Here is a 22,705-nt window from a genome sequence, read left to right as displayed (position 1 = left end):
GATGGAGAAGGGGAAATTTGACCGTACATCTTGAATTTATCACTCTTGAGAGAAGAGCTTGTCGAGAGGGCCAGAGACCAGCCAGCGTGCAGTGATCAATGGGAGGGCTTTTGGGTCTAGTCAGGCTTGTTTCAGATTTACAGGAACTGAGCAGAGGCATAAATCTGTCGCTGCCTGACGAAAATGGAGGTAATTAAATCTGCAGGTGTATATAATTGTCATATTGATGATCTATATAAATCAGCAGAGCCAGCACTGAGCTGAGCATGGAGTCTCCCCACAAGGAGTTTCCTGCCCACCTGCAGCACACAGGGAGACAGCAGGTGAGCACAGTGTCCCACATCACCTGCAGGGATGTGCACCATCACAGGAATTCCCCATGACTCCAAGAGAATGAGGAGCACAGGAGGATGAAGACATAAGCCCTGAGTATTGAGATGCCCAATGGCTGCTCACAGGAGGTGGATGTTGCTTTGAAGTTCTGAGTCAGGGTTCAAGAGGGGAATTCACTTGATCTTGTAGCCATTTCTTCCCCCCCCCACACACACCGTTTAATTTATTTTAACCTTTGTTATTTTGGGAACTTTGAAGCCTAAGCCAGCTGCCTTTGTTGGAAAGACAGAAAGTGCAGAGCAGGGAATCTGAAAGCATTGGGATAAAAGGCCAGCATCCACAGCCAACCTCCTTGGCAGTTCCTGCCTTGCTCCCCCTGCATCCCAAGGAACCCATCCCATGAGCTACTCGCTGCTCTTTTTCCAGTTATCTGGGTGCAGGCCAAACCTTGGAATATACATAAGTGAATTTGCCACCCAGAAGAACCTCAAAGATCTCTTGAGACCGTTCATGGGGTCTCAACCATACATGTCCAGTCCTAATTTTTAGCATCCTAAGCTGGCCAAAAGCAGGAGCAGTGTGATGCTTGAGCAGGAGGGATGGAGAAGGGAAGGGAAAGCTTTCACACACAGTCCTCCCCAGCCAGGACCTCACACCCACATGCCAGCCCTGCTGCCACATAAGGCCTGAAATGGGATAATTAATTAAACATCCAAGCAAGCACTTCTGCATTGCAGTCCAAATTATGTAACAAGGTTCCTCATCGCCAGCAGGGCTTGGCTGTAACATGACTGCATGGCACAGCCCTACACACACCTGTCTGGCTCTTCAAACAGAGACCATGGGAACAAACTGGTGGGCAAAAATAAAGAGCTGTAGCCAACTGCAAAAGCCTGCAGCCATAGACACAGCTCTGCATCATCCCCAAAACTCCCTTTTTTCCCCAGCAGCTATGGATGCAGGGGTATTGGAAAGATACTTGAGGTAGAATCACTCTCACCCACCACTGCTTCTGACCCAAAGGGGGTTGAAATCAACTTGAAAAAGATTATGATTTTTTTTTTTTAATTTTGCAGAGGCTGAGCCCTCTGGGCATCCTTGCACCCTACTCTGTGGTCAAGGAAGAAGGAAATGTGGTATAACAGTATAACACAATAGAAAGCACAGCAACAACAGCAGGGCCACAAAGTCCTAGGCTGCAGCAAGCGAGGACAAGCCCAAATACAGCAGAGGTGGACAGAGAAAGAAAGGAAAAAAATTTGCTTACCCTTAAAAGGCCTCAAAGAAGCAGGGATCCCTAGTGAAAGATACCCTTACCTCCACTGCCAGCCCTTAAATGAGGTCTAGGAAGGGTGGAGCCAGGATTGCATGCACCTGAGCTCCCCTGGGTTGGCCCTGCCTTCCCACCAGGTGCTCAATCACTGCTTCAAGCCGTGACTTAGCATTTCTGCTACACGTGGTAACAAAAAGCTTTCAAGGCCAGACCAGGTCAGGGTTTGAGCAAATGGACATGAGCCACCAACACATCCACCATCCACCCTACTGCACTGCTCTGGGTCTGACTGGTTAAGGTGCAGTGCACATCCAGGAAGGAACCATCTCTCTCTGGCTGAGCACAGCAGAACAAGTCAGTGAGCTGCAGCCAGCTGTGTTTTCAGAAGTCACTGATGCTCCCTGGTTAAACTCTGCTGGCAGTTCTGTTTCCAATGGGAAAGCGAGCTCCTCACCAGCCTGAGTGCCTCTGGGAAGGCTGCCTCCGGGGATGCTCGGAGCTGCTGAGCAGCATGTGGGCTCACTGTGCAAAACCAATGTTTCCAAGAGGTTTCCCAGAGGGTGGGGACACAGGGGACATCATTAGGCAACTGGGCAGGATGTGAGCTCCGCATGGATGTGAAGCCCGCGCTGAGCTGAGCATAGCACCCCATGGGAGAAAAGCACTCTTGGCACTTCAGCCAGCTGTCTTCCCTTCCTCCACCAGGCTGATCCAGCCCCATGGCACATCCTGAGCCCCAGCCCCCAGCCCCAGAGCCAGAAAAGCGGCTGCAAACCTAGAACTAGGTTCCCAGCCCCGTGCCCTCGCTCTCCCACTCCTTTGGGGATGTTCAAATTAATTGGCTTATCTCCTGGAGCTGTTAGCTGGAACAAATAAAAAAGAAAGGGGGGTGCCAAAACCCATAATAAGGTCTACAGTTCCTCCGAGCTACAAGCACTGCTTTAAATTTCGGGTTTTTTTTTTTTTTCCTTTTTTTCTTTTCCTTTTTCTTTTTTTTTCCTTTTCATTTGAAGGAAGTTTCCATGGTAACTGTCTCCCATCACACAAGCGCCTGTCCCCGGGATATTTCGGGGTTGCTAATACCTTTCCCAGGCAGCCACATCTCATTGTGATGGTGACATTGTGGTTGGGTGTCTCATGCCCTCAGCTCCAGGTGACACCTCCAGCCCTGGCCCAGCAGAGGGGAATGCAGGGACTGGAGATGCCACCTGACACTGGACACCACTGGAACCAGGGCCATTCTGGGGAATAACCACGGGTGGTGGAGGACACTTCCATGCTCAAACACCCCAAATCCCCACACGAAGGCACAGGTGGGCTAAGCCCAACCCTTCCCCATCTCCTTCCCCTAGCAGGTCAGTTTTCAGCTGGATCAGTTCCCTGCGGAAGCAAAGCCAGCTCTCTACATCCTTGATATCTGCTTGCTCTGCTATGCTCATTAGTCATACTAATTACTGAAATGCCTCAGAGCCAGCCAGGAGAGGGACCGTGTCTCCTCCTGCACAGCAGCCGCACATCCAAGCTTCCGTGACCGATGTGCCACCACTGGTGCTTCTCAGTGTTAAGCAGCCAGAAACCAGCAACCAGAGCCTTCCCTTTGCCATGCAAACCCTCCTGATCTGAGCGGGAGAGCCCCTGCAATGTGCAGGGGAAAGGAAAAGGACAGCCAGCTTGAAATGACAGCGCTGTCACCATCCAGATGCTTCCCCAATCCCGGGAGGCAAAAATTCCTTCATTTAAAGGGCTCCTGCGTGTTGAGACACAAAGAGAGATGGTTGGCCAGCCTTGTTTCTCGTAGAATCGTGGAATCAGAATGGCTTCGGTTGGAAGGGACTCTAAAGATCATCCAGTGGGTGATTCACCCTATGCCACGGGCAGGGTTGCCAACCACCAGATCAGGCTGCCCAGAGAGTTTAGCTGGATAATCAACCCTAAGAAATCAAACAGAAAGGTCGGATGTGGGATGGGACACAGACACAAACTCTGTGGGCCTGGGGATAGAAGGGCAGAGGTGGGACAGCAGCTACAGGGGTCTTTTAGAAGCCCCCACGTGGGCAACATGGTACCCAGAACCTCATCTACAAGAGATGGGAACCAGCCTCAGCATCCCCACTGGGGCACACAACCCAGGCTGACGGCTGGGGGAGATGGGAGCAGCTCTCTGCACTCCCAGCAGCCAAAATGAAGGCTGGGACCCTACAGCCACCCTGTCCCACAAACAAATGTCCCTCCACGGGATTGGTCCAAGCATCACAGCGGTCTCCCCTTGCTGCTTTCTGGGTCAGTGAGATGCCCCAACCCCGCTGCTGCTGGAGCTGGCTGGATGCACAGTTGCCATGGCAACGGGTACCCAGAGACGAAATCCCTGTGTTTGTGGGTTGTTGTTCTTGGTGGGTTTTTTTTTTTCCTGGGAATACACAGCGTCCCTCCACATCCGTCGTGCCACCAAAATGCTCCCAGCCAGAGGGGAGGTGGGGCACGGCAGCAGATGCAAAGAGGCTTCCAGCCTGCAAAGCAAGCCCTGATGAACCAGGGAGAGGAGCTTCAACAGCAGTGAGATGCTTATGGAGGAAGAAAGAGGTGTCCAGCAGGGATGGGGAGGGTGGCACCCCACATGGCACAGTGGGTGGCTGGGTCTTAAGGGCAAAGTCCCGCCGGTAGCAGGGTGGGAGCATAGATCATCGCGGCGGGTCTCGGGGCATGCGACAGCATCCAGGATCCAAGCCAAGTTCAATTAATGGTTCACAATCTTATTAGAGAAATTATTTCAGGATCTTGAGTAAAAGTCCGATATATCCACTCCATTCCATTAGTCAGGCTCATTTAGTAATTCAATCAATCTAAGCAAGGCAATTGAGCTCCTCTGGTATAATTTAACTCGGTTATTCTCTGGGTACTTAAGAATTTCTTAATATTTGCTCCATTATTTCACCATTACACCTATTCGCAGGTGCAAGGTTAGCAGTGAGGCGATGCTGTGGGTCCCAGAGCACCTCACCATCATGCCTTGGCTTTGGGGACATGCGATGGGGATGGGGCAGTAGGGTCAGGGTGCCCTCGTCTCCTCAAAAATGAAGTCTTCTCTGAAAGATGGGTGAGGATTTGGCACAGACTGCCCATGGAGTGGTGGGGTCACCATCCCTGGAGGCGTTACGGAACAGTGGCACTGAGGGATGTGGGCAGTGGGCATGGTGGGGTGGGGCTGGCCTTGAGGACCTTAGGGGTCTTTTCCAGCCTTAGTGATTCTGTGATCCTAAGCTACTGAGAAACATCACCTTCAGTGCAGTACACAGAGCAGACAGGTGTTGTAGAGAACACAGCCCCAGGGGCTGTGAGTTCTAAGGGCTGCCTGCTGCTCTGTGGCCATAGCAAAGATGAGCTCTGGTTGACTGAAGGATCCATCACCACGATTACTGGCACCCCATGTCCCCATCTCAGTGCCCCTTGGCCCCAGCACACAAAGGAGTCATGGAGCATCCCCCCAGCAAAGCCCAGAACTTAGCAGAGAGTAAAAACTAAGAACACAAAAAAGGAAAAGAAATGATTAGGCATTTCGGGGAGATATTCAGCAGCAGTTAAATATGCCCAGCTCCTTGGTGCCTTTGAAAAATCTCACCCCTCTAAAAAATTAGAATTGATTTTATATTTAAAAAGGAATCTATTTAATTTAAAAGAAAGATAATTTGAAATTGTGACAGCTCATATTAAGGTCCCGAGTTTCGGATAATCTATTGAAGTCAATAAAGTTCAGAGTGTCTATCTGCAGAGCAGGTGAACAGCTTGGGCAGAGAGGACACTTCTGGGGACATGGAGGGACTTGGTGCCATGTCCCAGTGCTGCTCAGCCCACCCCCACCGTGCCCACTGACCACGTCTCTCAGTGTCACACCTCCACAGTTCTTGAACACCTCCAGGCTTGGAGAGGGGAGGCAAAACCAGCCCATTCAGCTCCCCCAGACTCACAGGAATGGGGCATTTTGGCAACTGGAATCACAGGGACAAAAAGGCAGTGCCTGAATGAGTGTGAGGCCGGGGATAATGGGATATTGAGTGCGGGTTGATGCTGCTAGGAGGCTGGGAGGGAATGGTGAGTGGGAAGGGAATACTGAGCTGCAAATTAGCATTTCTTAATGGCCACCAACCAGTGAGAGTCAGGAAAACCCATAACTAATGCAACAGGCACCAAGCGAGATGAAAGCAAATGACTGAGGCATCCTTGATTTAAATCAGGATGGAGCCAAGTGCCTTCCCATCCCCACATTCCAGCGCAGAGCAGCTGCAATCCCTGCACATCCCTTCCCCATAAAACAGAGGTGACAACCCCACAACCCACCCCCACCACGGCTCTGACTCGGGAGGAATGCAGGAGCAGCGACCAGAGAGGAGAAGCAGCTCATACAGGTGCTGAGCATCAACTCACAAACCTTCCAGACCTTGAAGACGCTGAGGAGGAGGGACAGCCCTGGGTAATCCAGCGGAGTGGTAAAGGAATGGGGCAAACTCCTAGAATAACCAGACCGCAGCTATTCACGCCTCCCAGATAAATTCATGATGGTGAATAATAAGAATGACACTTTGCAAAGGGGCCGTGCCAACTGCAGAGCCACGGGGCTCTGACCTCCCAGAGGCAGGTCCCATAAAAGGGACGAGCACCTGTGTGGCTTTTAGAGCATCCATGCCACAATGCCACGCGTGCGCGGCCCTGCAGCATCCATTGCACTGCGGCCCTGTTGCCACAGCAACGCTCTCCGGCCTCCACCACAGCATCACAGAGAGGGGCCATGCTGGGGATGGAGACATCACATCCCACAGCCCCCGCCGGCCACCCCCTAACCCTGAGCACAGCTTCAGGGGTGTCCCTGCACCCCCTACCCCCCATGGCATCCCCAGCCCTGTGCATGGTTTTTTGCCCTTTGCACGGAGCAGAGGGATGCAGCCAGCGCTGCTCTGGGTATAAGCTCGTGGGTTTTGTGCATGCAGAGGTCGGGGGGGGGGGGGAGACAGGAAGGTGACAAAGCACAGGGGACAGAGCCCAGGCAGAGCCACTGCTGTCCCCTCCCTGCACACAGGATGGCACAAGGATGGCAGCACAGCATAAAGCTGCATGTAGGCACATTGGTTTGGGGATAGCACATGGACAAAGGGGGCATTCGGACATGCATGGGGACACGCATGGAGGTGGGCACGGCCATGGCGGAGCATCCGTGGGGTTCACGTGGGGTGGGGGCTGCACGCAGGCATAGCAGGAAAACGGTATTGAGCACAACATTAAAAGATTGCAGCAGATGCCACAGCCCGGCTCGGTGCATGCAAGCGATGGAGGCCTTGCATAAAGAAACCAGCAAAGGGTTGGCTTAGGGGGAGTGAAAATCCGGATAATAACGATAGACACGGTGAACCCATCAGCAGCGGGGATGCGATGCTCGGCAGCACGGTGCTACCTGCCCGAGGAGCCGGAGCTACGCCCGGCTGGCAGCGCTCTGCAGCACGAGCCGGGGAGGCGGCTGCAGGATGCGGCCTCCCATCGGGCAGAGCCCCTGGGGGGGTGGGGAGGGGGCACCGGACCCGGCCCGGAGGGGCTGCGGAGCGGTCGGGCCGGCTGCGTAGGGAGGAGCCCCGCGGCCGGGCCTCGCTGGGAAGGGAGATGCTCACCCAGCACGAAGTAGGGCAGCTCCGTGTTCTCCAGGTCGTCCACCACCACCATCTCCCCGGGAAAATCGTTGCGCACCGAGAAGAGCAGCTTGGGTTCGGCGGCCGAGGGGCCGTGCATGATGCTCAAATCGTTCTCCCGGAGGAAGGGAAGAGCAGACACGGTGATGCTTTTCAGCTTGCACTCCAGCTCCTTGGCCGCCGACGTCTCCGCCGCCGCCTCGGCGGGACCGCTGCCGGTCGCCAGGCAGCAGCCGGCCAGCAGGGCACACAGCCCGGCCCAGGCCATCTTGCAGCTCCGGAGCCGGGCGGCGGCGAGGGGCGGGGACGCGGGGACCGGCACCTCCCCGTGCGGCGCGGTGCGGTGCGCTACGGCGCGGCTCGGAGGGAGAGCCCCGCTCAGCTCTTTCTCGTCGGGAACCGCGGGATGCTGGGATGGTTTGGCTTGGAAGGGATCTTAAAGCCCATCCGGTTCCGAGACGCGAGGGGATGGGGGGTGGGTGAGATTGAATGGGACGGCGCTGCGTTCCCCATCCGTAGGGAGGTGGAGAAGTAGTAGCGGCAGATGATGGGGGAAAGGTTGAGTGCTGAGATCGTTTAGTCTAACTGGGGATGTGTGTAAGGAAATGTATGACTGCAAGGAGCAATAAGGAAAAAACAACAACAACAACAACGACGACGGAAATAGGAGAAAAACGTGGGGAAAAAAAATCTATAAAATTATAAGGATCAGGGGTAAGAAAAACTGTGAGGAAAGGGGTAAAAAAAAGTATAAGGGAAGGTATATGAAAAAAAAAAGTAAGGAAAGGGATAAGAAGATATATAAGGAATAATATAGGGACAAACACTGAAGGAGAAATGTAAGACAAAATATAAGTTTAGGGAAGAAGGAGCATGGCGATGCTACACGGGACAGAGCACCACTGTCCCTTTGGGGGCAGCAATCCCCTTGGAGACCCCCAGTGTGCCCTTTGCTGCCTCCATCCCCAGGGCACACAGGGTCCGGAGCCAGGGCTGTGCAGGGTGCCCAGCAGGGCCCTGTCGGGGACTGGGGGCTCCGCAGGAGCAGTGCCCCGTGGGTATCTGACCCCACATAGAGGGCAGAGCACAGGGCTGAGTGCGGGGATCCGTTTACACGGAGAAACGAAGCACGGATAGAGGAAGGAGCAGAGAACGGAGCTGCACACCACGGCCCGGTCATACCCACAGCCGCACCTTGAACCCAGTGATGCTTTTCCCCAAACTCAGCCCTAACCAGGACCCAGTGGGACCCACTCCGGAGCGCTACGGTTCTAGGGTACGGGGGGGGATCTCAACCTTCCCTTGGCACGTCACTTTTCCTCGGGGGCGGGCTTGGGAGCCAAGATCCCGACGCGATAGCAAGCGGAGGGGTTAATCCCGACGTTAGCACGGGGCTCTGTGCAGCGTTCAAGCCGAGGCCGAGCGCTGCCCCACGCGTGTCCGCACAGCATCCCCACGCGCGCCCGCTCCCCCCGCGGCTCCACGGCTCCCACCAATGCGAGGGCGCGGGGAGGCAGACGGCTCCGTTTATTGGCTGCCTCCGCTGCATATATTATGGGGCGGCGGCGGTGGCGGGGCGAGCGTGGAGGTGGCGGCGGCCGCGGAGCGCGGCGGGACCCGGTGCGGGCTGCCCGCCGGCGGGGCCGCGCCATGGGGCGGCGGGGCCGGCACCGGGACGCCTGAGCTGGAACCGGAGCGGGCGATCAGCCGCAGCCACCGCTGCTAACAGCTGCTGCCCGGAGCCTGGGGTAAGCCCGACGGGATCGCGGAGCTTATCCGGTAGGGAGAGGCTTGAGGATGCTCCGGTGGGGTGGGATGCTGCGTCGGACGGTGGGGAGGGGTGGGAGGTGTTCACGCTCCGCTGGGTGGCTCGGTGACCTTGGGTGAGATGTCCCGGAGAGGACGAGGGGAGACGGGAGCCTGCGTACCCCGGCTTGTCCCCCGGGTTGGGTTGCGGGGGCTGCCCCCGGTTGGGATGAGCGGGAGCTGCAGACGCACCGCTGCGCTGCTCCGGGGAGGCAGCCCGCTAAGGTGCCGAGCTACGCTGTCCTGCTGGGCGCATCTGGAGCAACAGCTGGCTCTCAGCGGGACGGGAAGGCACCCAGCCCGGTGCCGCAGAGCGGGGCGAGGAGCGGGTAAGCCAACACCAGCAGCCCGCTTCCCTCCGCTCATCGCCGGCTTTTGCCATTTCCAAAGGAGCTCAAAGTGCTGCCGGACTCGGGAGCAGCAGCTCTCAGCGCAGCGCTGTGCCTCCCGCCCCTCTCTTTTTTCGGGAGCCCCGTGCTTGGCCCCAAAAGGCAGCTCTGGGGCACGGGCAGGAGGTGCCGGGCTGTCCCCATCCCTGATGCAGGAGGATCGGGACCTGCCGGCAGGTGTCAGTGTGCCCCCTCCGTCCGCAGCCGTGGGGTCGGCAACGGGCAGCCCCCCTGCGCTGCGCCCCGGCTGGGATCAGGGGGCTGCTGAGCCCCGGGAAGCTGGCCCCATACACACCGCACCTCTCAACTCCATGTTTTCCCCCTGCTCCTGACGCTGCCCATTCGAGTGAAGCCACTTCACACCGTGCTTGCTCCGACAGTAGGAGGGGATGCGGGGATGCCGCTGTGTGCATGAGCCCTCCTCCATCCCCACCTCCCGGGAGCTGACTTCGGGGATGCTCAGGGCTGGGATCTCGGCCCCAGGCAGGGGGAAGCAGCCGCCGTGCTGGGGGAGCCGGATTTGGCACGTTGCTCTTTCAAGAGGGTTTCTGCCTGTGGGTTTGGAAGTCTCTGGCGAGCGAAGCCAGAGGGCACAACACATGGCACTGGTGTGACACAACGCGCAGCTGCCGTCTCCCTCGGCCGCAGCCCGGGCTTCATCTCATTTGATGTCTTATGCAAATCCTGAGCTCTCCGAGTCTTGGGATTTTCTGACATTTTCCTTTACCCTCATCTTAAAGTTCCTTGCTCTAAGAAAAGCTAATAAAAGGAACCCAAATCATAATGTCTTGCAGCTTTTTAAACCAGTCTCATGGGCGGGGGGGAGAGGCAGTGACTTATTGAAGTCGTTTAGCAAGAATCAGCTCCGGGCCGTGATGGGGATCAGCAACACTGCTGCTCGAGTGGGGACAGCAGGTTTGGAGGTGGATGTCCCTGTGCTTGGGATTCAGGTCCTGCATGGCCCTGGGTGGGCACGGAGTGGGGCTGACCCCGCAGTGCTGTGAATAGCATCGGCATGCACAGCTGAGCCCATCTGCTCCAGGCACTTAGCCTCTGCCCAGCCTCTCTAAGTGGCCTTAATTTGATAAATCTTTCCCGCATTTAATAAGAAGGTGACTCGGTTACAGTTTCATCCCCACTAAAATGCATCTACCCTCTCCTATAGCTCCTGCATGGATGCACCTTGGCTGGCCCTGTCCCCGGGGATGCTGGAGCAGGATGTCACCTGCCTGCCAGCATCAGCTACCTGGGGGCTCAGACACATCCCCAGCCAACCCCCCCCGTGCATGCTTCACAGCATTCAGGCGGCTGGATCAGTTTCTGCAGCGTGAAAGGGCAGAAATCAATGTTAATGTCCCTGACAATTAGCTAATGTCTTAATTATCGAACCCTGCTTGATTAGTGGAGGAGCATGTTGCTCCAGAGCTGCCTTGCTGGTGGCATCCAAGCGGGCAGGACATGGCATGGCTTGGCAGGGTGATGCTACCACCGTGTCCCACGGCTTGCCCAGCTGCTGAGGAACACAGCACGCCTTCCTGCCTCTTGCTTTCTGTGCAAAGAGGCACCAAAAGCAGAAGTGATCCTATCGCCATCTCAGCACCAAGGGCAGGAGAGCGCCTCGGAACATACGGGCTTTTGCAACAAGCTATTTTTTGAGATGCAGCTCGTGGCAATCCCAGCAATGCACGGGCTGTCGCCTGCAGGCAGCGGGGACACGGAGGGCTGCTCCAGGACCAGGCAGACCTGGCCAGGAATTAGGCTGTGCTCCTGGGCACATCTGCCAGGGACATTTGCGCTGGCTGAAAAGCCTCTTCCTTCATGTTAAGGTTTTTATAGAGAAGGGGGGGAAAAATAATTAGCAAGCTGGAAGTTTTCCAGCTTTTGCGATGCAAACCCTAAATAAAAAAAAAAAAAAAAGACTGAAAAATGAGGAGTCAGATGCTTCTCATCAAATCTCCATTCTTTTGGATCAAGGATAAGTGATTAGAAAGTTATTTCCAGCTCTAGTAGTGAGGTCAATGGGGTTATGTGCTACTAAAGAGCTGTGCTGTCCCCTGCTTCTGCAAGTACTCATTTGCACTTACATACTTATTTGATCAGACCCACCACCAACATGAGCAAATGGAGCAGGTTGCCTAATGATGGTGTGGGATAACGGGTCCTTGGTTGCAGCTTGGTGCCCAGCCTGCTGTGTCACGTTTCTGCTGGCAGCACTGCTTGTGTGGCAGTGCCCATCCCTGAGTGAGTGCTTTTGAACTGAAGGACACTTAGGGAATCACAGAGTCGTCTGGGTTGGGCCTTGAGCATCACCAAGGACAACCATCAATACTGAGTCCCACCGCTAACCTATGTCCTCTTGTGCCATGTCTGCAGGGATGAGGACTTTCCCATTGCCCTGGGCAGCCCATCCCAATGTTTGGTGACCCTCCCCGTGAAGATATTCTCCCTAACATCCAACTGTGCCTCCCGTGGAACAGCTTGAGGCCATTTCCTTGCATTCTATCACTCGCCAAATCTTGTTTTCTAGCTTCTCTGCTCTTCTCTGATTGTGTTCCAGCAGCTCAGTGTCCCTATAGTGAGAGACCCCAAAATGAACAGCAGCACTGCGTGTGAGGGGTGGTCACCTCCCTGGCCCTGCTGGCTGCGCTGCAGCCCATGGCAGCCCTTAGCCCACCTGTGCTCTGCTGGCACTTCTATCTGGGCGTCTGCAGCTGACAAGAACTTCAATTTTGGTTCCAAATTGCCAGGGAACCGGCTGAGAGCACGTCATCGAAGCACACCCTTAAGGGTTTAAAAATAGAAGAAAAGGGGGAAAATAATAATAATGCGTATTTAAGTGCGATGATTCATCTGCCAAAGCCCTGGTTTAGAAGAGTGTGGGGCTGGTGCGTGCTTGGCAGGGACGAGCACTGGGTGGCTCCTGCTATAGGGAATAGTGGGTATACCCTAAAAGCACTGTGATTATGGGGTCCCCAAAACCTTGTTCCCATTGACTCCTATCCTGTCCTAGAGCCTGCCTGCAGCTGCTGGCTTCTCCCAGGTCTTGAATGGCAGGAGAGCGCGGGGATAAGGCATGGAGCTGGCATGCAGGCATGGTAAGCCCCAGCTTCGTCTGTTTGAAGTCTGGAGCCTTTGCTGGGCTCCAGAGATAAGCCCGGGAGCCCTCCCTGCATCCCTGCTGCCCTCCCCACCATGGCCCAGTTCCATATTTTTATACCCAGCATTTACATCGGCTAATGAAGAACGAGTCAGTTCTGACGTTCCTGTGCTGACTTTGAACTCCGCTCTGTTCAAAGCAGGTTTTGAGGCAACCAGTCCTTGCTGCACAAGGCAAGAAACCTCTCCCTGCTCTGGCCCAGCCCCTGCACCTCGCAGCTCCTTATCACTAGCTGCCCTACGGAGCACAGCAAATGCAGGCTCTGACCCAGGCTGCTGCTCCCAGCAAAGCTTCCATGCTTGAAGATGCTCAGCACAGATGCTACAAAACCAGTAAGGACTCAGCTCACGATAAACGCTGTTTATCTTCAAAACACTGATGTGGCCACACCAGCTGGCTGCGGGGTATACAAGATGCCCCTCCAACCACCCACCCATCCAACCACCTGGCACAGGCTGCCCAGGGAAGTGTCAGAGTCATCCCTGGAGGTGTTCATGAGATGTGGTACTGAGGGACATGGTTTAGTGGGCAACAGCAGTGGCAGGTGCATGGTTGGACTAGAAGATCCTAGGGGTCTTTTCCAACCTGAAATGATTCTATCCATCTGCACACCCGCTCACCCACCATCTCAGCCCCTGACGTGGCACAAAGGGAAGCCCAGCACCACACCAACAGCCAGAGCAGTTCATTTTTCCTCTCCTCATTTTCCAGAGCGGTTAATTTACCCCCTCCCCATCAGCCCCGGCTGACCTTAGGGCCTTGTGCCCACGTCAACTAGCACAAGGTTGCCCTGCACTCACAACCTCCCATCACGCGGTGCCATTGCAGGGCAGGATCCGTCCCCAAGGAGCGCAGCGGGGCGAGAGAATGAAGGATCCGGCCGGGCAGCAGCAGCATGGGGCAGCAGTACCTGCGGCGTGCTGACGGGCTCCCGCCGATGCTCCCGTGGCCCCTGGCCCTCCTGGTCCTGAGCGTGTGCTGCAGGGTGGGCAGCACGGCCAACGAGCAGCATGTCTCCAGCCCTGCATCCTCTACTTCCCCCTCGTCCTCCTCCTCTGGCCGTGCACCCCTCGACTGGCTCCTCACCGACCGGGGTCCCTTCTACCGAGCCCAGGAGTACGTGGACTTCACGGAGCGTTACCGGCAGGGTTTCACCACCAGGTACAGGATCTACAGGTGAGAGGCAGCAGCAGGGGTCCCGGGGATGGGGTTGGTTGAGTCCTGATGGATGAAGCTGGGGTTGCTCTGAGGGACACGTGGTGGCATGCAGCACCCATGCCAGGCTCTGCCAATGGGAGATGTTTTGTTTTCAGGCCTGTCACTCACATTCATATGCAAAGTCCCATCACCCAGGCAGGATTTGCCCCAAACCAGCAGCAATTTGCAATGCAGGTTGAGATGCGTGTGCCTAGCTGGGATTCTGCCAAGAACTGATGCTGGGGGTCCTCGCTAAGCACCCGCAGCCCAGGAGGGGTTCATGGCACCAGAACAAACCCTGCTGCATCCTAACAGTGAGCTGACGTCAGCACAGGGATGACTGTGTTGTTATGAAGCCAGGACCCCAAGGAGCTCATTTCCCCTCTCCCTGCACGCTGCCAAGGGATGCTCCAGGGACACTGCTGGTGAAGCTGGAGGGACGGAAAGGAGCACCAGCAGGGACAGCAGCCAGATCACTCCTCTTCCAAGAGGGATAACCTTGCCTTTCCCATGGGATAAGATCAAGGGGATCAAAGGACTGGTGGCCCCCATCCCACATTTCCCACTGCCCCAGGCTGGGGGAACCACAAGGAGCATCACTCCCACCCCAGCATCACACTTTCTGAGCTCTGAAGTCCTTGTGGGGGGTGGCCCGGTGCCACTCATATCCAACCTTCCCTCCTTCCTCCTTTCCCTTTTCTCTTAATCAGCTCTAATTAAACTGTTGGAAAGCCACCGCCTGGTGTTAATTAGAGCAAAATGCTGAATATTAGGCTCAAACTGGCCACATGATGTTTACAGGGCTGTCGTTTGAGGCGGAGCAGGCTGAGGAGCTCTGGGGGGAGATATAGAAAACATCACCCCACGCCACAACATCCCACTGTCCTCCATTCCACCATGATCCCACCAACCTGGTGGCTGGCTCTCCACCCTACAGGAGCCTGATGGTGGATGGGAAAGGCCAGATCCTGCCACACTCTGAGCTACCCAAGTGAGAACCAGCATCGGGGTTCCACATCCCACCAGCGCTGTGCTCACAACCTCCAGCACCCTCATCCCATCCACTGTTTCCACCTCCAGCTTCATAGATAACACTGTCATCATCCATAGCTGCAAGCACGCTGGCCCTGGATTTCCACCTGGATCCACAGGGATGGGGATCAAAGATGGAGTGAAGCCAGCGGGATGGAAGAGGTGACATCAACACCACCTGGAGACCTCTGATGCACGCAGCTCATTATTACCATCCGTGGTTCAGAGACCGATGAAGCCTTCCGCCTTGGCATCCCATTCCCCATCCATCTCCATGTTCTGACCGTCACTCTCTTCTCCTTCCTGTCGCAGGGAGTTTGCTCGCTGGAAAGTGAACAACCTGGCCTTGGAGAGGAAGGACTTCTTCAGCTTACCGCTGCCCCTTGCCCCTGAATTCATCCGCAACATCCGCTTGCTGGGGCGCCGGCCCAGCCTGCAGCAGGTCACCGATAGCATCATCAAGAAATACGGCACGCACTTCTTGCTGGCCGCCACGCTGGGAGGTGAGCTGGGGGCAGAAAGAAGATGGGTTTGGGGGAGAAACATGACCAAGAAAGGGGACACATGATGCGTCCCCGCAGGAGAGGAGTCCCTGACCATTTTTGTGGACAAGCGCAAGCTGAGCCATCGGGCAGAGCTGTCGGGGGCCGGGAACGGCTCAGCGGTGTCGCTGGAGACGCTGCACCAGCTGGCAGCCTCCTACTTCATCGACCGCGAGAGCACGCTGCGCCGGCTGCACCACATCCAGATCGCCACGGCCGCCATCAAGGTAGGCACGGGGGCAGCACAGCCCGGCAGGGATGGTGGTCAGGCAAAGCAGGACAGGGCAGGGTGAGCCCCGGAGAAATGTGCACATCCACATTATTTATGGAAAATTGGGTGTGCTAACGAAGGCACGTTTTTCAGCAAGGCTGGAGGCCGGGCTGCTGGCTGTCAACAAGCCAATTAGCAGGCAATTATTTCTCCTCCAAGCTGCCGCAGGGGTGCCTCGCTAGCTAGAAGCTGTCTGCAGCCCCTCCGTGTGTAGTGGTATGCATCCTCTCCCATGTCCCTCACCACCTGCGGTCCCATCCAGGTGACAGAAACACGGACGGGGCCACTGGGCTGCAGCAATTACGACAACCTGGACTCGGTGAGCTCGGTGCTGGTGCAGAGCCCGGAGAACAAGGTGCAGCTGCAAGGTAGGGACCGTGCCACGGGGATAGGGTCATAAAGGGATGCACATGGGGTGGTGGGTGCCGGGTCAGGCTGCTTTTTTAGATACAAACAAATCAAAGTTTGGCAGGAAGGAGATGCGTCTCCTTTGCCAAGAAGAGCTGCGATCAGCACAGGGTTCAGACAGGCGGCTCCACTGCCAATGGATGTGAACGTCCAGGTGGTCTGGGAGGGGCCCAAGGGGGTCCACCTGGGGGTGCTGAGCCCCCTGACCTCCCCTGTGCTCCTTCTTACCTGCAGGGCTGCAGACGGTGCTGCCCCATCATCTGAGGGAGCGTTTTGTGGCGGCTGCCCTGAGCTACATTGCCTGCAGCTCGGTGGGCGAGCTGGTGTGCCGCCGGAGCGACTGCCGCTGCCAATGCCAGCCTACCTTCCCACACTGCAACTGCCCCGAGGCCGACATCCAGGCACTCGAGGGCAACTTGGTCCAGCTCCAGCACGCTTGGGACAGCCACCACAGCCAGTTCGAGGAGTCAGGTGAGGATGGGACAAAACGGTGCTGTGTCCTGGCCCCAAAAGCATCTCCTTGCCCAGACCTTCCTCCTGCAGTAGGTTAGGTTAGCACATGTGGCCAGGGAGCATCCACAGGTAAGTCGGGTTGGGCAGAGGCTGCAGTGCAGGGTCGAGAGGAGTAGTCTCATAGCTAGCACACAAGGTGGGTCTTGCCATGGAGACCAAAGCCTGTGGGCATTTTTTTTAATGGAAAAGGACAACCTCTGATGACACCAGGTTCACTGACTTGGTATCTGTCTCCCCGCAGAGGAATTTCAGGCCCTGGTGAAGAGGCTCCCGGGGGACCGTTTCCTGAACAGGACAGCCATCTCCCACTTCTGGGCCATGGACCTGGACATTCAGCACCGCTACCAGCAGCTGGGCATCAGCCTGAAGCTTCTCTCCAGGAAAACCCACCACATCATCCGAAGGCTCTTCAACCTCAGCAAACGCTGCCACCGGCAACCCCACTTCAAACTGCCAAAGGAAAGGTAGGATGCCACAGCCCCACATTGAGGGTCAGAGCCCCTGGGAAGCTCAGTCCCACGGTCTACCTCCCCATGGGACTCAAGGAGCTCCCACCTTGCTGGAAGGAAGCCTGAGAACAGCTTTGCCACCTGGGGATACAGGTTGGGTTCAAGCCTGGAAGTGGAAAAGAAGGGTTGGTTCATTGGTGGGGTTGTGTGACTCACAAAACAATGAAAATAAGTTGAGTGCTACTTCAGGTTCTGAAGATGTCTGAGGACTGTTCAGTCCTGAGAACACACAGGGGGGACCTTATTGCTCTCTACAACTACCTGAAAGGAAATAGAGGTCGGCCCTGAGGGACGTGGTCAGTGGGCATAGTGGGGGTGGGTTGATGGTTGGACTAGATGATCTTGTCAGTCTTTTCCAAACTCAATGATTCAATGATTCTATGCCACCTAAGCAACTGTCCTCCTGTGTCCCTTCTCCCCTAGACCACTTCATTACTGGTGGGGCCGTGCTCAGTCGCTCCTCTACTGCAGTGAGACGACAGTACCTGGGACCTTCCTGGAAGAAAGCCACAGCTGCACGTGCCCCTCGGAGCAGCCCTCCTGCCAGGGGGCCATCCCGTGTGCCTTGGGTGAGGGGCCGGCCTGTGCCAGCTGTGCCGAGGACAACAGCACTCGCTGCGGGACCTGCAACCACGGCTATGTGTTGGCCCAGGGCTTCTGCCGTCCCGAGGTGGCTGACTCACTGGAGCACTACCTGGGACTGGAGACAGACCTGCAGGACCTAGAGCTCAAGTACCTCTTGCAGAAACGGGACAGCCGCATCGAGGTGCACTCCATCTTCATCAGCAATGACATGCGCCTGGGGAGCTGGTTTGATCCCTCCTGGAGGAAGCGCATGCTCTTGACCCTAAAAAGCAACAAGTATAAACCTGGCCTGGTTCATGTGATGCTGGCCCTCTCCCTGCAGATCTGCCTCACCAAGAACAGCACGCTGGAGCCCGTCATGGCCATCTATGTCAACCCTTTTGGGGAAGCCACTCAGAGAGCTGGTTCATGCCTGTCAACGAGGGCAGCTTCCCAGACTGGGAAAGGACTAACGTGGATGCCTCTGCCCAGTGCCAAAACTGGACTCTCACTTTGGGTAACAAATGGAAGACCTTCTTTGAAACAGTCCACGTCTACTTGCGGAGCCGCATCAAGTCCCTAGACGATAGCTCCAACGAGACCATCTACTACGAGCCCTTGGAGATGGCGGATCCCTCCAAGAACCTGGGCTACATGAAGATCAACAGCCTGCAGGTCTTTGGCTACAGCCTGCCCTTCGAACCGGACGCCATTCGGGACCTGATCCTGCAGCTGGACTACCCCTACACGCAGGGATCGCAGGCCTCAGCCCTGATGCAGCTGGTGGAGATCCGGGACCGGGTGAACAGGCTGTCACCCCCCGGCAAAACTCGCCTCGACCTCTTCACCTGCCTGCTTCGCCACAGGCTCAAGCTGGCCAACAACGAGGTGGCCAGGATCCAGTCCTCCCTGCGGGCCTTCAATGCGCGGCTGCCCAACGCGGTGGAGCAGGAGACGGGCAAGCTGTGCAGCTAGCAGCCGGGCTGCTTGCATCACGGAGTGAGAGGGCCTGGAGAAAAGACTCCCCAGAAAAAAATAATAATAATAATAATTAAAAAGCACTCCAAAAAGAATGAAATCAAGGCCTTACCTTCGTGCCAACCACGTGCTTCCATGCTACACCCAGCCAGTGGCCATAAAGATGCGTGGCTCGAGGCAGTGGGACTCTGGGTGCAGGATGGCTCCATGCATAGGGGCACTGCCAGCACAGCTCTGCTCGGGGACACGTGCTGGTGGCCAGGGGCATGTGTTAGTGGCACCACCGGAGCAAACAGCCCAACACTTTGAGGGCTCCAGATGCCCGCCATCAGTTCCTCCAGCAGCACCCCAATTTTTTTAGTCTTTTTAAGATGAGTTTCTACAGATGCCTTTGCTTTCGCCTTGCATCCTGTGTCCTCGCAGTTGGCACAGGGGGACCGTACGATGGGCAGAGTCGAGGCATAACTCCCCAAAGTGCAGGCAGGGACCTGGCATCTGCCCCGCAACGCTGCTGTTATGGACACCAGTGGAGACCTCTGGGCCGCTTTTCCTGATGGAGAAATGGAAAAAAAAAAAAAAAAACAGGAAAAAAAGGATAAAAAAGTTTTATTTATGTATTTATTTATTTGGTTGGTTTGGGAGGGTTTTTTTTAAGCTTATCTATTTGGGTAGGATCATTTCTTGTTGGTGGCCCCAGTTGAGAGACATCTTAGTAAAATGTATCTGTTTAATATATTTTTTAAAAAAATGCCTTTTTTGAGCAAAAGAGCAACCAAAAATAACTGAGAAAAAAAAAAAAAGAAAAAGAGTGATGTCATCTCTGGCCCTGGCTTATCCGTTGCTGTGCTGGGGGGAGGTGAGGAGGCCCCATCACTGTTTGCCCCACATTTCCTGCCCTGTCACGCAGGCCTGGCATTGAGCAAAGCCTCCTGAGAAGGCATAGACAGGGATAGACACCCCATGCTGGCCAGCCATCTGCCTCCTGTCAGTGGCTTCATTAGCCCAGAGAGATGCTGGGGATTCCTAGGTGACCCATTAAGGCCATCTGTGGCATGTCACACCCCCTTGGGCATGCCAGAAATGGTCACTAGGAGCTTTGTGCCCCTTCAGTGTGGTGTGAGAAGGAACGAGGAGTCACTGACCACAGCCACATGGATGAAAGTCATCTCTGTGTTGTACCTTCCTAATTTGGTCTGTATATGGAGTTTGCTCCGTACCTGCGGCCTCCTTGTTGACCCCCCACATTCACCACTCCTTTAGAAAGGGCACGAGACAAGGTGTGACCCATCCTGGGCACCCCCAGAGCTGCTTCATCTCTCTATCAGCTAGACCCAGCGCAGGCACCAAGGGCATCATCACATCCTAAGTCATGGAGCGATGGGGCCTTCAAAAGGCTACATAAGGCCAACATCCCCCCCAGCAACCCTGTGGGAGTACATCAGGAGTGGAAAAGCTTTGCCTCCTGGCAGCAGCCCCACTGCTCAGGGTGATTTTCACAGCTCTGCCAAACTCACCCCAGCTGCCAAAACTTTGCTCAAATGCCACAAGAAGCAAAGCAACTTGAGCTCATCCACTCTGCTGCTGCTCCATCCTCGGGCTGGATAGATGAAGAGATAAGTGGGAGGAAAACAAAACCAGGGTAGATAGGGAGACAAGTGGGAGGAAAGTAAAAGTGGGATAGATAAACAATGCTATTTATATTCCCTGTCTAATCTATCAATCCATCAGGCAGCCTACTGTGCTTGTAGCATCTCTCAATCTGTCACCTGGACTTCTGCTATCCATACAGCTGACTTCCTTTGCCTGTGTCTCCCAGTCCTAAACAGAAAAACAATGAGGCATTTAAAAACACAGGGGAAGTGAAAGCCATCCTCTCTGCGTCACAGCTCCCTTGCTTCAGGAGGCTCTCTGGGGATTCATGGGGGAGGTGGCATGTTGTGCCCTGCTAAGGGGTACCTGCAGAACTGGAGGGTTTTTGGTAACGTGCCTCAGCTCAAGGATTTGGCCATTCCCAGAGGTGATGCTCAGGTGCACCTCCCCATCATCAATCAAGACAAATGTCAGGCTAATGATCCTCTGCTCCCATCCTCCGTGTTCTCCAGGCACTGCATCTCTTACCCAGTCACATAGCCCCGAGTTGCTCAAACACAAACCCAAGAGGCAGCACTTTGAGGCACCTTCCCCCTTCTCCACCAGTCCCAGAGTGCCACCACTGCCTTAATATTGCTGTGACAAGCCCTAGGGCCTGAGACCCCACATCCTGCACTGGGATCTTTGTTTCAAACCCATCAGCTTTTTAAAAAATGAAATGTTTGGGGCTCTCTCTGACTGGGTAGTGAGCCTCTGCATTTATATTCTTTCCAAAGCTCCTCTTCACATGAAGAAAGGCCAGAATCTCAAGTGCTGACCTCCGGGTGTTACAGCAAGCGTGTTTCCCCACCCATACAAATGCTTAGCTCAAGCAGTTCCAGCAGCACCCCCACAACCCAGCAGCATCCGCAGAGCCCAGAGGCGAGATTGAGCCTCACCACTCCTTTTTCAGTTGTCTTTTTTTTTCCCCTCATCTCCTGACAAGCTCAGAAGCGCAGTCGAGGTGGCAAATTAGCACCAGAGCCTCGTTAATTGGCAGGCAGGAGCCTTCCCCTGCTGTTTGGGTTGTCATCAGCTGCTTCAGCACATTTTCAGTTTCTCTCTTTAGGTCTATTTTCTCCCCTTTCCGATGGTTTTCCCCCTTGATCCATCTCACTGCCAACACTTTCAAAGCTCTCGAGGGCTCTCATCCGCCCACACCTCACTCCCTGGGGTTCCCTCTCTGCAGAAGCTCCATGGGGTCGTGGCAAATGGCCACTTCTCTGGGAGAATGGGGATTAGCAGCCCTTGAGATGATGATGATGACCTTAGAGGCTTCTTCTTCCCCCCTGCCACCTCCTGTTGTGACCACTCAGGAAGACAGGAGGTGGTGGGCAGAAAGAGCCTTGCACCATAATCTTAGTAGGCTTTCCCAACCTTTATGGTTCGGTGAGTCCAACCCTGTCACCTTCCACCAGCTGCAGGTGCATACACACCTGTAAGTGACTAACCTAGGTGCCCCACCTCCATCCAGAACACCTACCCAGGGGTGACAGTGACCCTATCACAACCCCCTCCTCAAGATGCACTTAAGCATGGGACACTGCTGCTCCCCTTCAAACAACACCCCCCAGGATCCTGAACCACACCAGCGTCCCCACCTGTACCACAAGGGCTGATGAGCAATGCATCATTAGTGCCACCACAGCCAATGCCAATCAGCACAGCTACATCCCAACTCACCACACTGGGATGGCACCTGACCCTGCTCTCAGGAGACTCCTCACGAGTTCATGGACCATGCTGGACCAACGGCTGAGACCACGAGGGATTTTAGAAGAGAGCTTGCTGCAGGGCAAAGGTCTGCAGAAAAACACCCCGAGCTGTCTCTGAGCTTGTCACTGCTGGAGCCAGTGAGGGACCTGAGGGGATCCCAGTGACATATCTCAGAGCACACTGATGCCAGGGAACGGTGCACAGGCCAGGTTTGCAGATAGAGTAATTACTTTTAAGAGCACTCTCCCATGCTGCAGGCAGGAAGGCATGAACCCTCCGAGCCAACTGGCCCGAGATGGGAGAGATGAACTTCCACCTTCCCTTATACTGCTGCAGCTCCAGACAGGGACATGATAGAATGAGAGGGAACGGCCTCAGATCATGCCAGGAGAGGTTCAGGCTGGATAGTAGGAAACATTTCTTCTCCAAAAGAATGTTGAGATACCAAAATAGGTTGCCCAGGGAGGCAGAGGGGTCACCATCCCTGGAGGTATTCAAGAACCACGGACATGTGGCACTGAGAGCCATGGTCAGTGGGCATAGTGGGATGGGTTGGACTAGGGGATCTTGGAGGTCTTCTCCAACCTTAATGATTCCATGACTTTATGTTCCTTGTCTGGTCTGCCTCGGTGTTATAGATCAGGGCAGTGAGATGGCAGCTGATGAGCAAAGGCTCTTATTTCCCTCTCTGCAGCCCAGTTTGTCTCTGGAGAGAAAAA

At 55.3% G+C, this 22,705-nt stretch overlaps 2 protein-coding genes across 4 annotated transcripts in view; one reads left to right on the top strand and one right to left on the bottom strand.

Annotated features, from left to right (window-relative positions):
• ASTN1 (astrotactin 1) overlaps positions 1 to 7,558 on the bottom strand; it is a 39,749-nt gene extending 32,191 nt beyond the window's left edge. For 2 of the 3 annotated variants that reach the window (XM_065745004.1, XM_065745015.1), the window contains exon 1: positions 7,258 to 7,543. In XM_065745004.1, coding sequence (XP_065601076.1) covers positions 7,258 to 7,543 — 286 coding nt within the window. Of the gene's footprint in view, positions 1 to 2,828; positions 2,848 to 2,917; positions 2,925 to 7,253 lie in introns of all 3 variants that reach the window. The other variant, XM_065745011.1, reaches the window with a different exon arrangement.
• A 5,946-nt stretch (positions 7,559 to 13,504) lies between these two features.
• On the top strand, positions 13,505 to 19,543 carry BRINP2 (BMP/retinoic acid inducible neural specific 2). Its single transcript, XM_065744991.1, is given in 8 exon segments — positions 13,505 to 13,803; positions 15,169 to 15,359; positions 15,438 to 15,625; positions 15,932 to 16,037; positions 16,312 to 16,548; positions 16,832 to 17,054; positions 17,523 to 18,064; positions 18,067 to 19,543. Coding segments are annotated over 8 exon segments (2,340 nt in total). The 5' UTR covers positions 13,505 to 13,522; the 3' UTR covers positions 18,639 to 19,543.
• Positions 19,544 to 22,705: the final 3,162 nt, after the last annotated feature.

The sequence above is a fragment of the Cyrtonyx montezumae genome, unplaced genomic scaffold (genome assembly GCF_038088225.1).
Source record: "Cyrtonyx montezumae isolate F1298 unplaced genomic scaffold, pur_monq_1.0 scaffold_1, whole genome shotgun sequence".
Lineage (NCBI taxonomy): Eukaryota > Metazoa > Chordata > Aves > Galliformes > Odontophoridae > Cyrtonyx > Cyrtonyx montezumae.
This window is presented reverse-complemented; position numbering and strand designations above follow the sequence as displayed.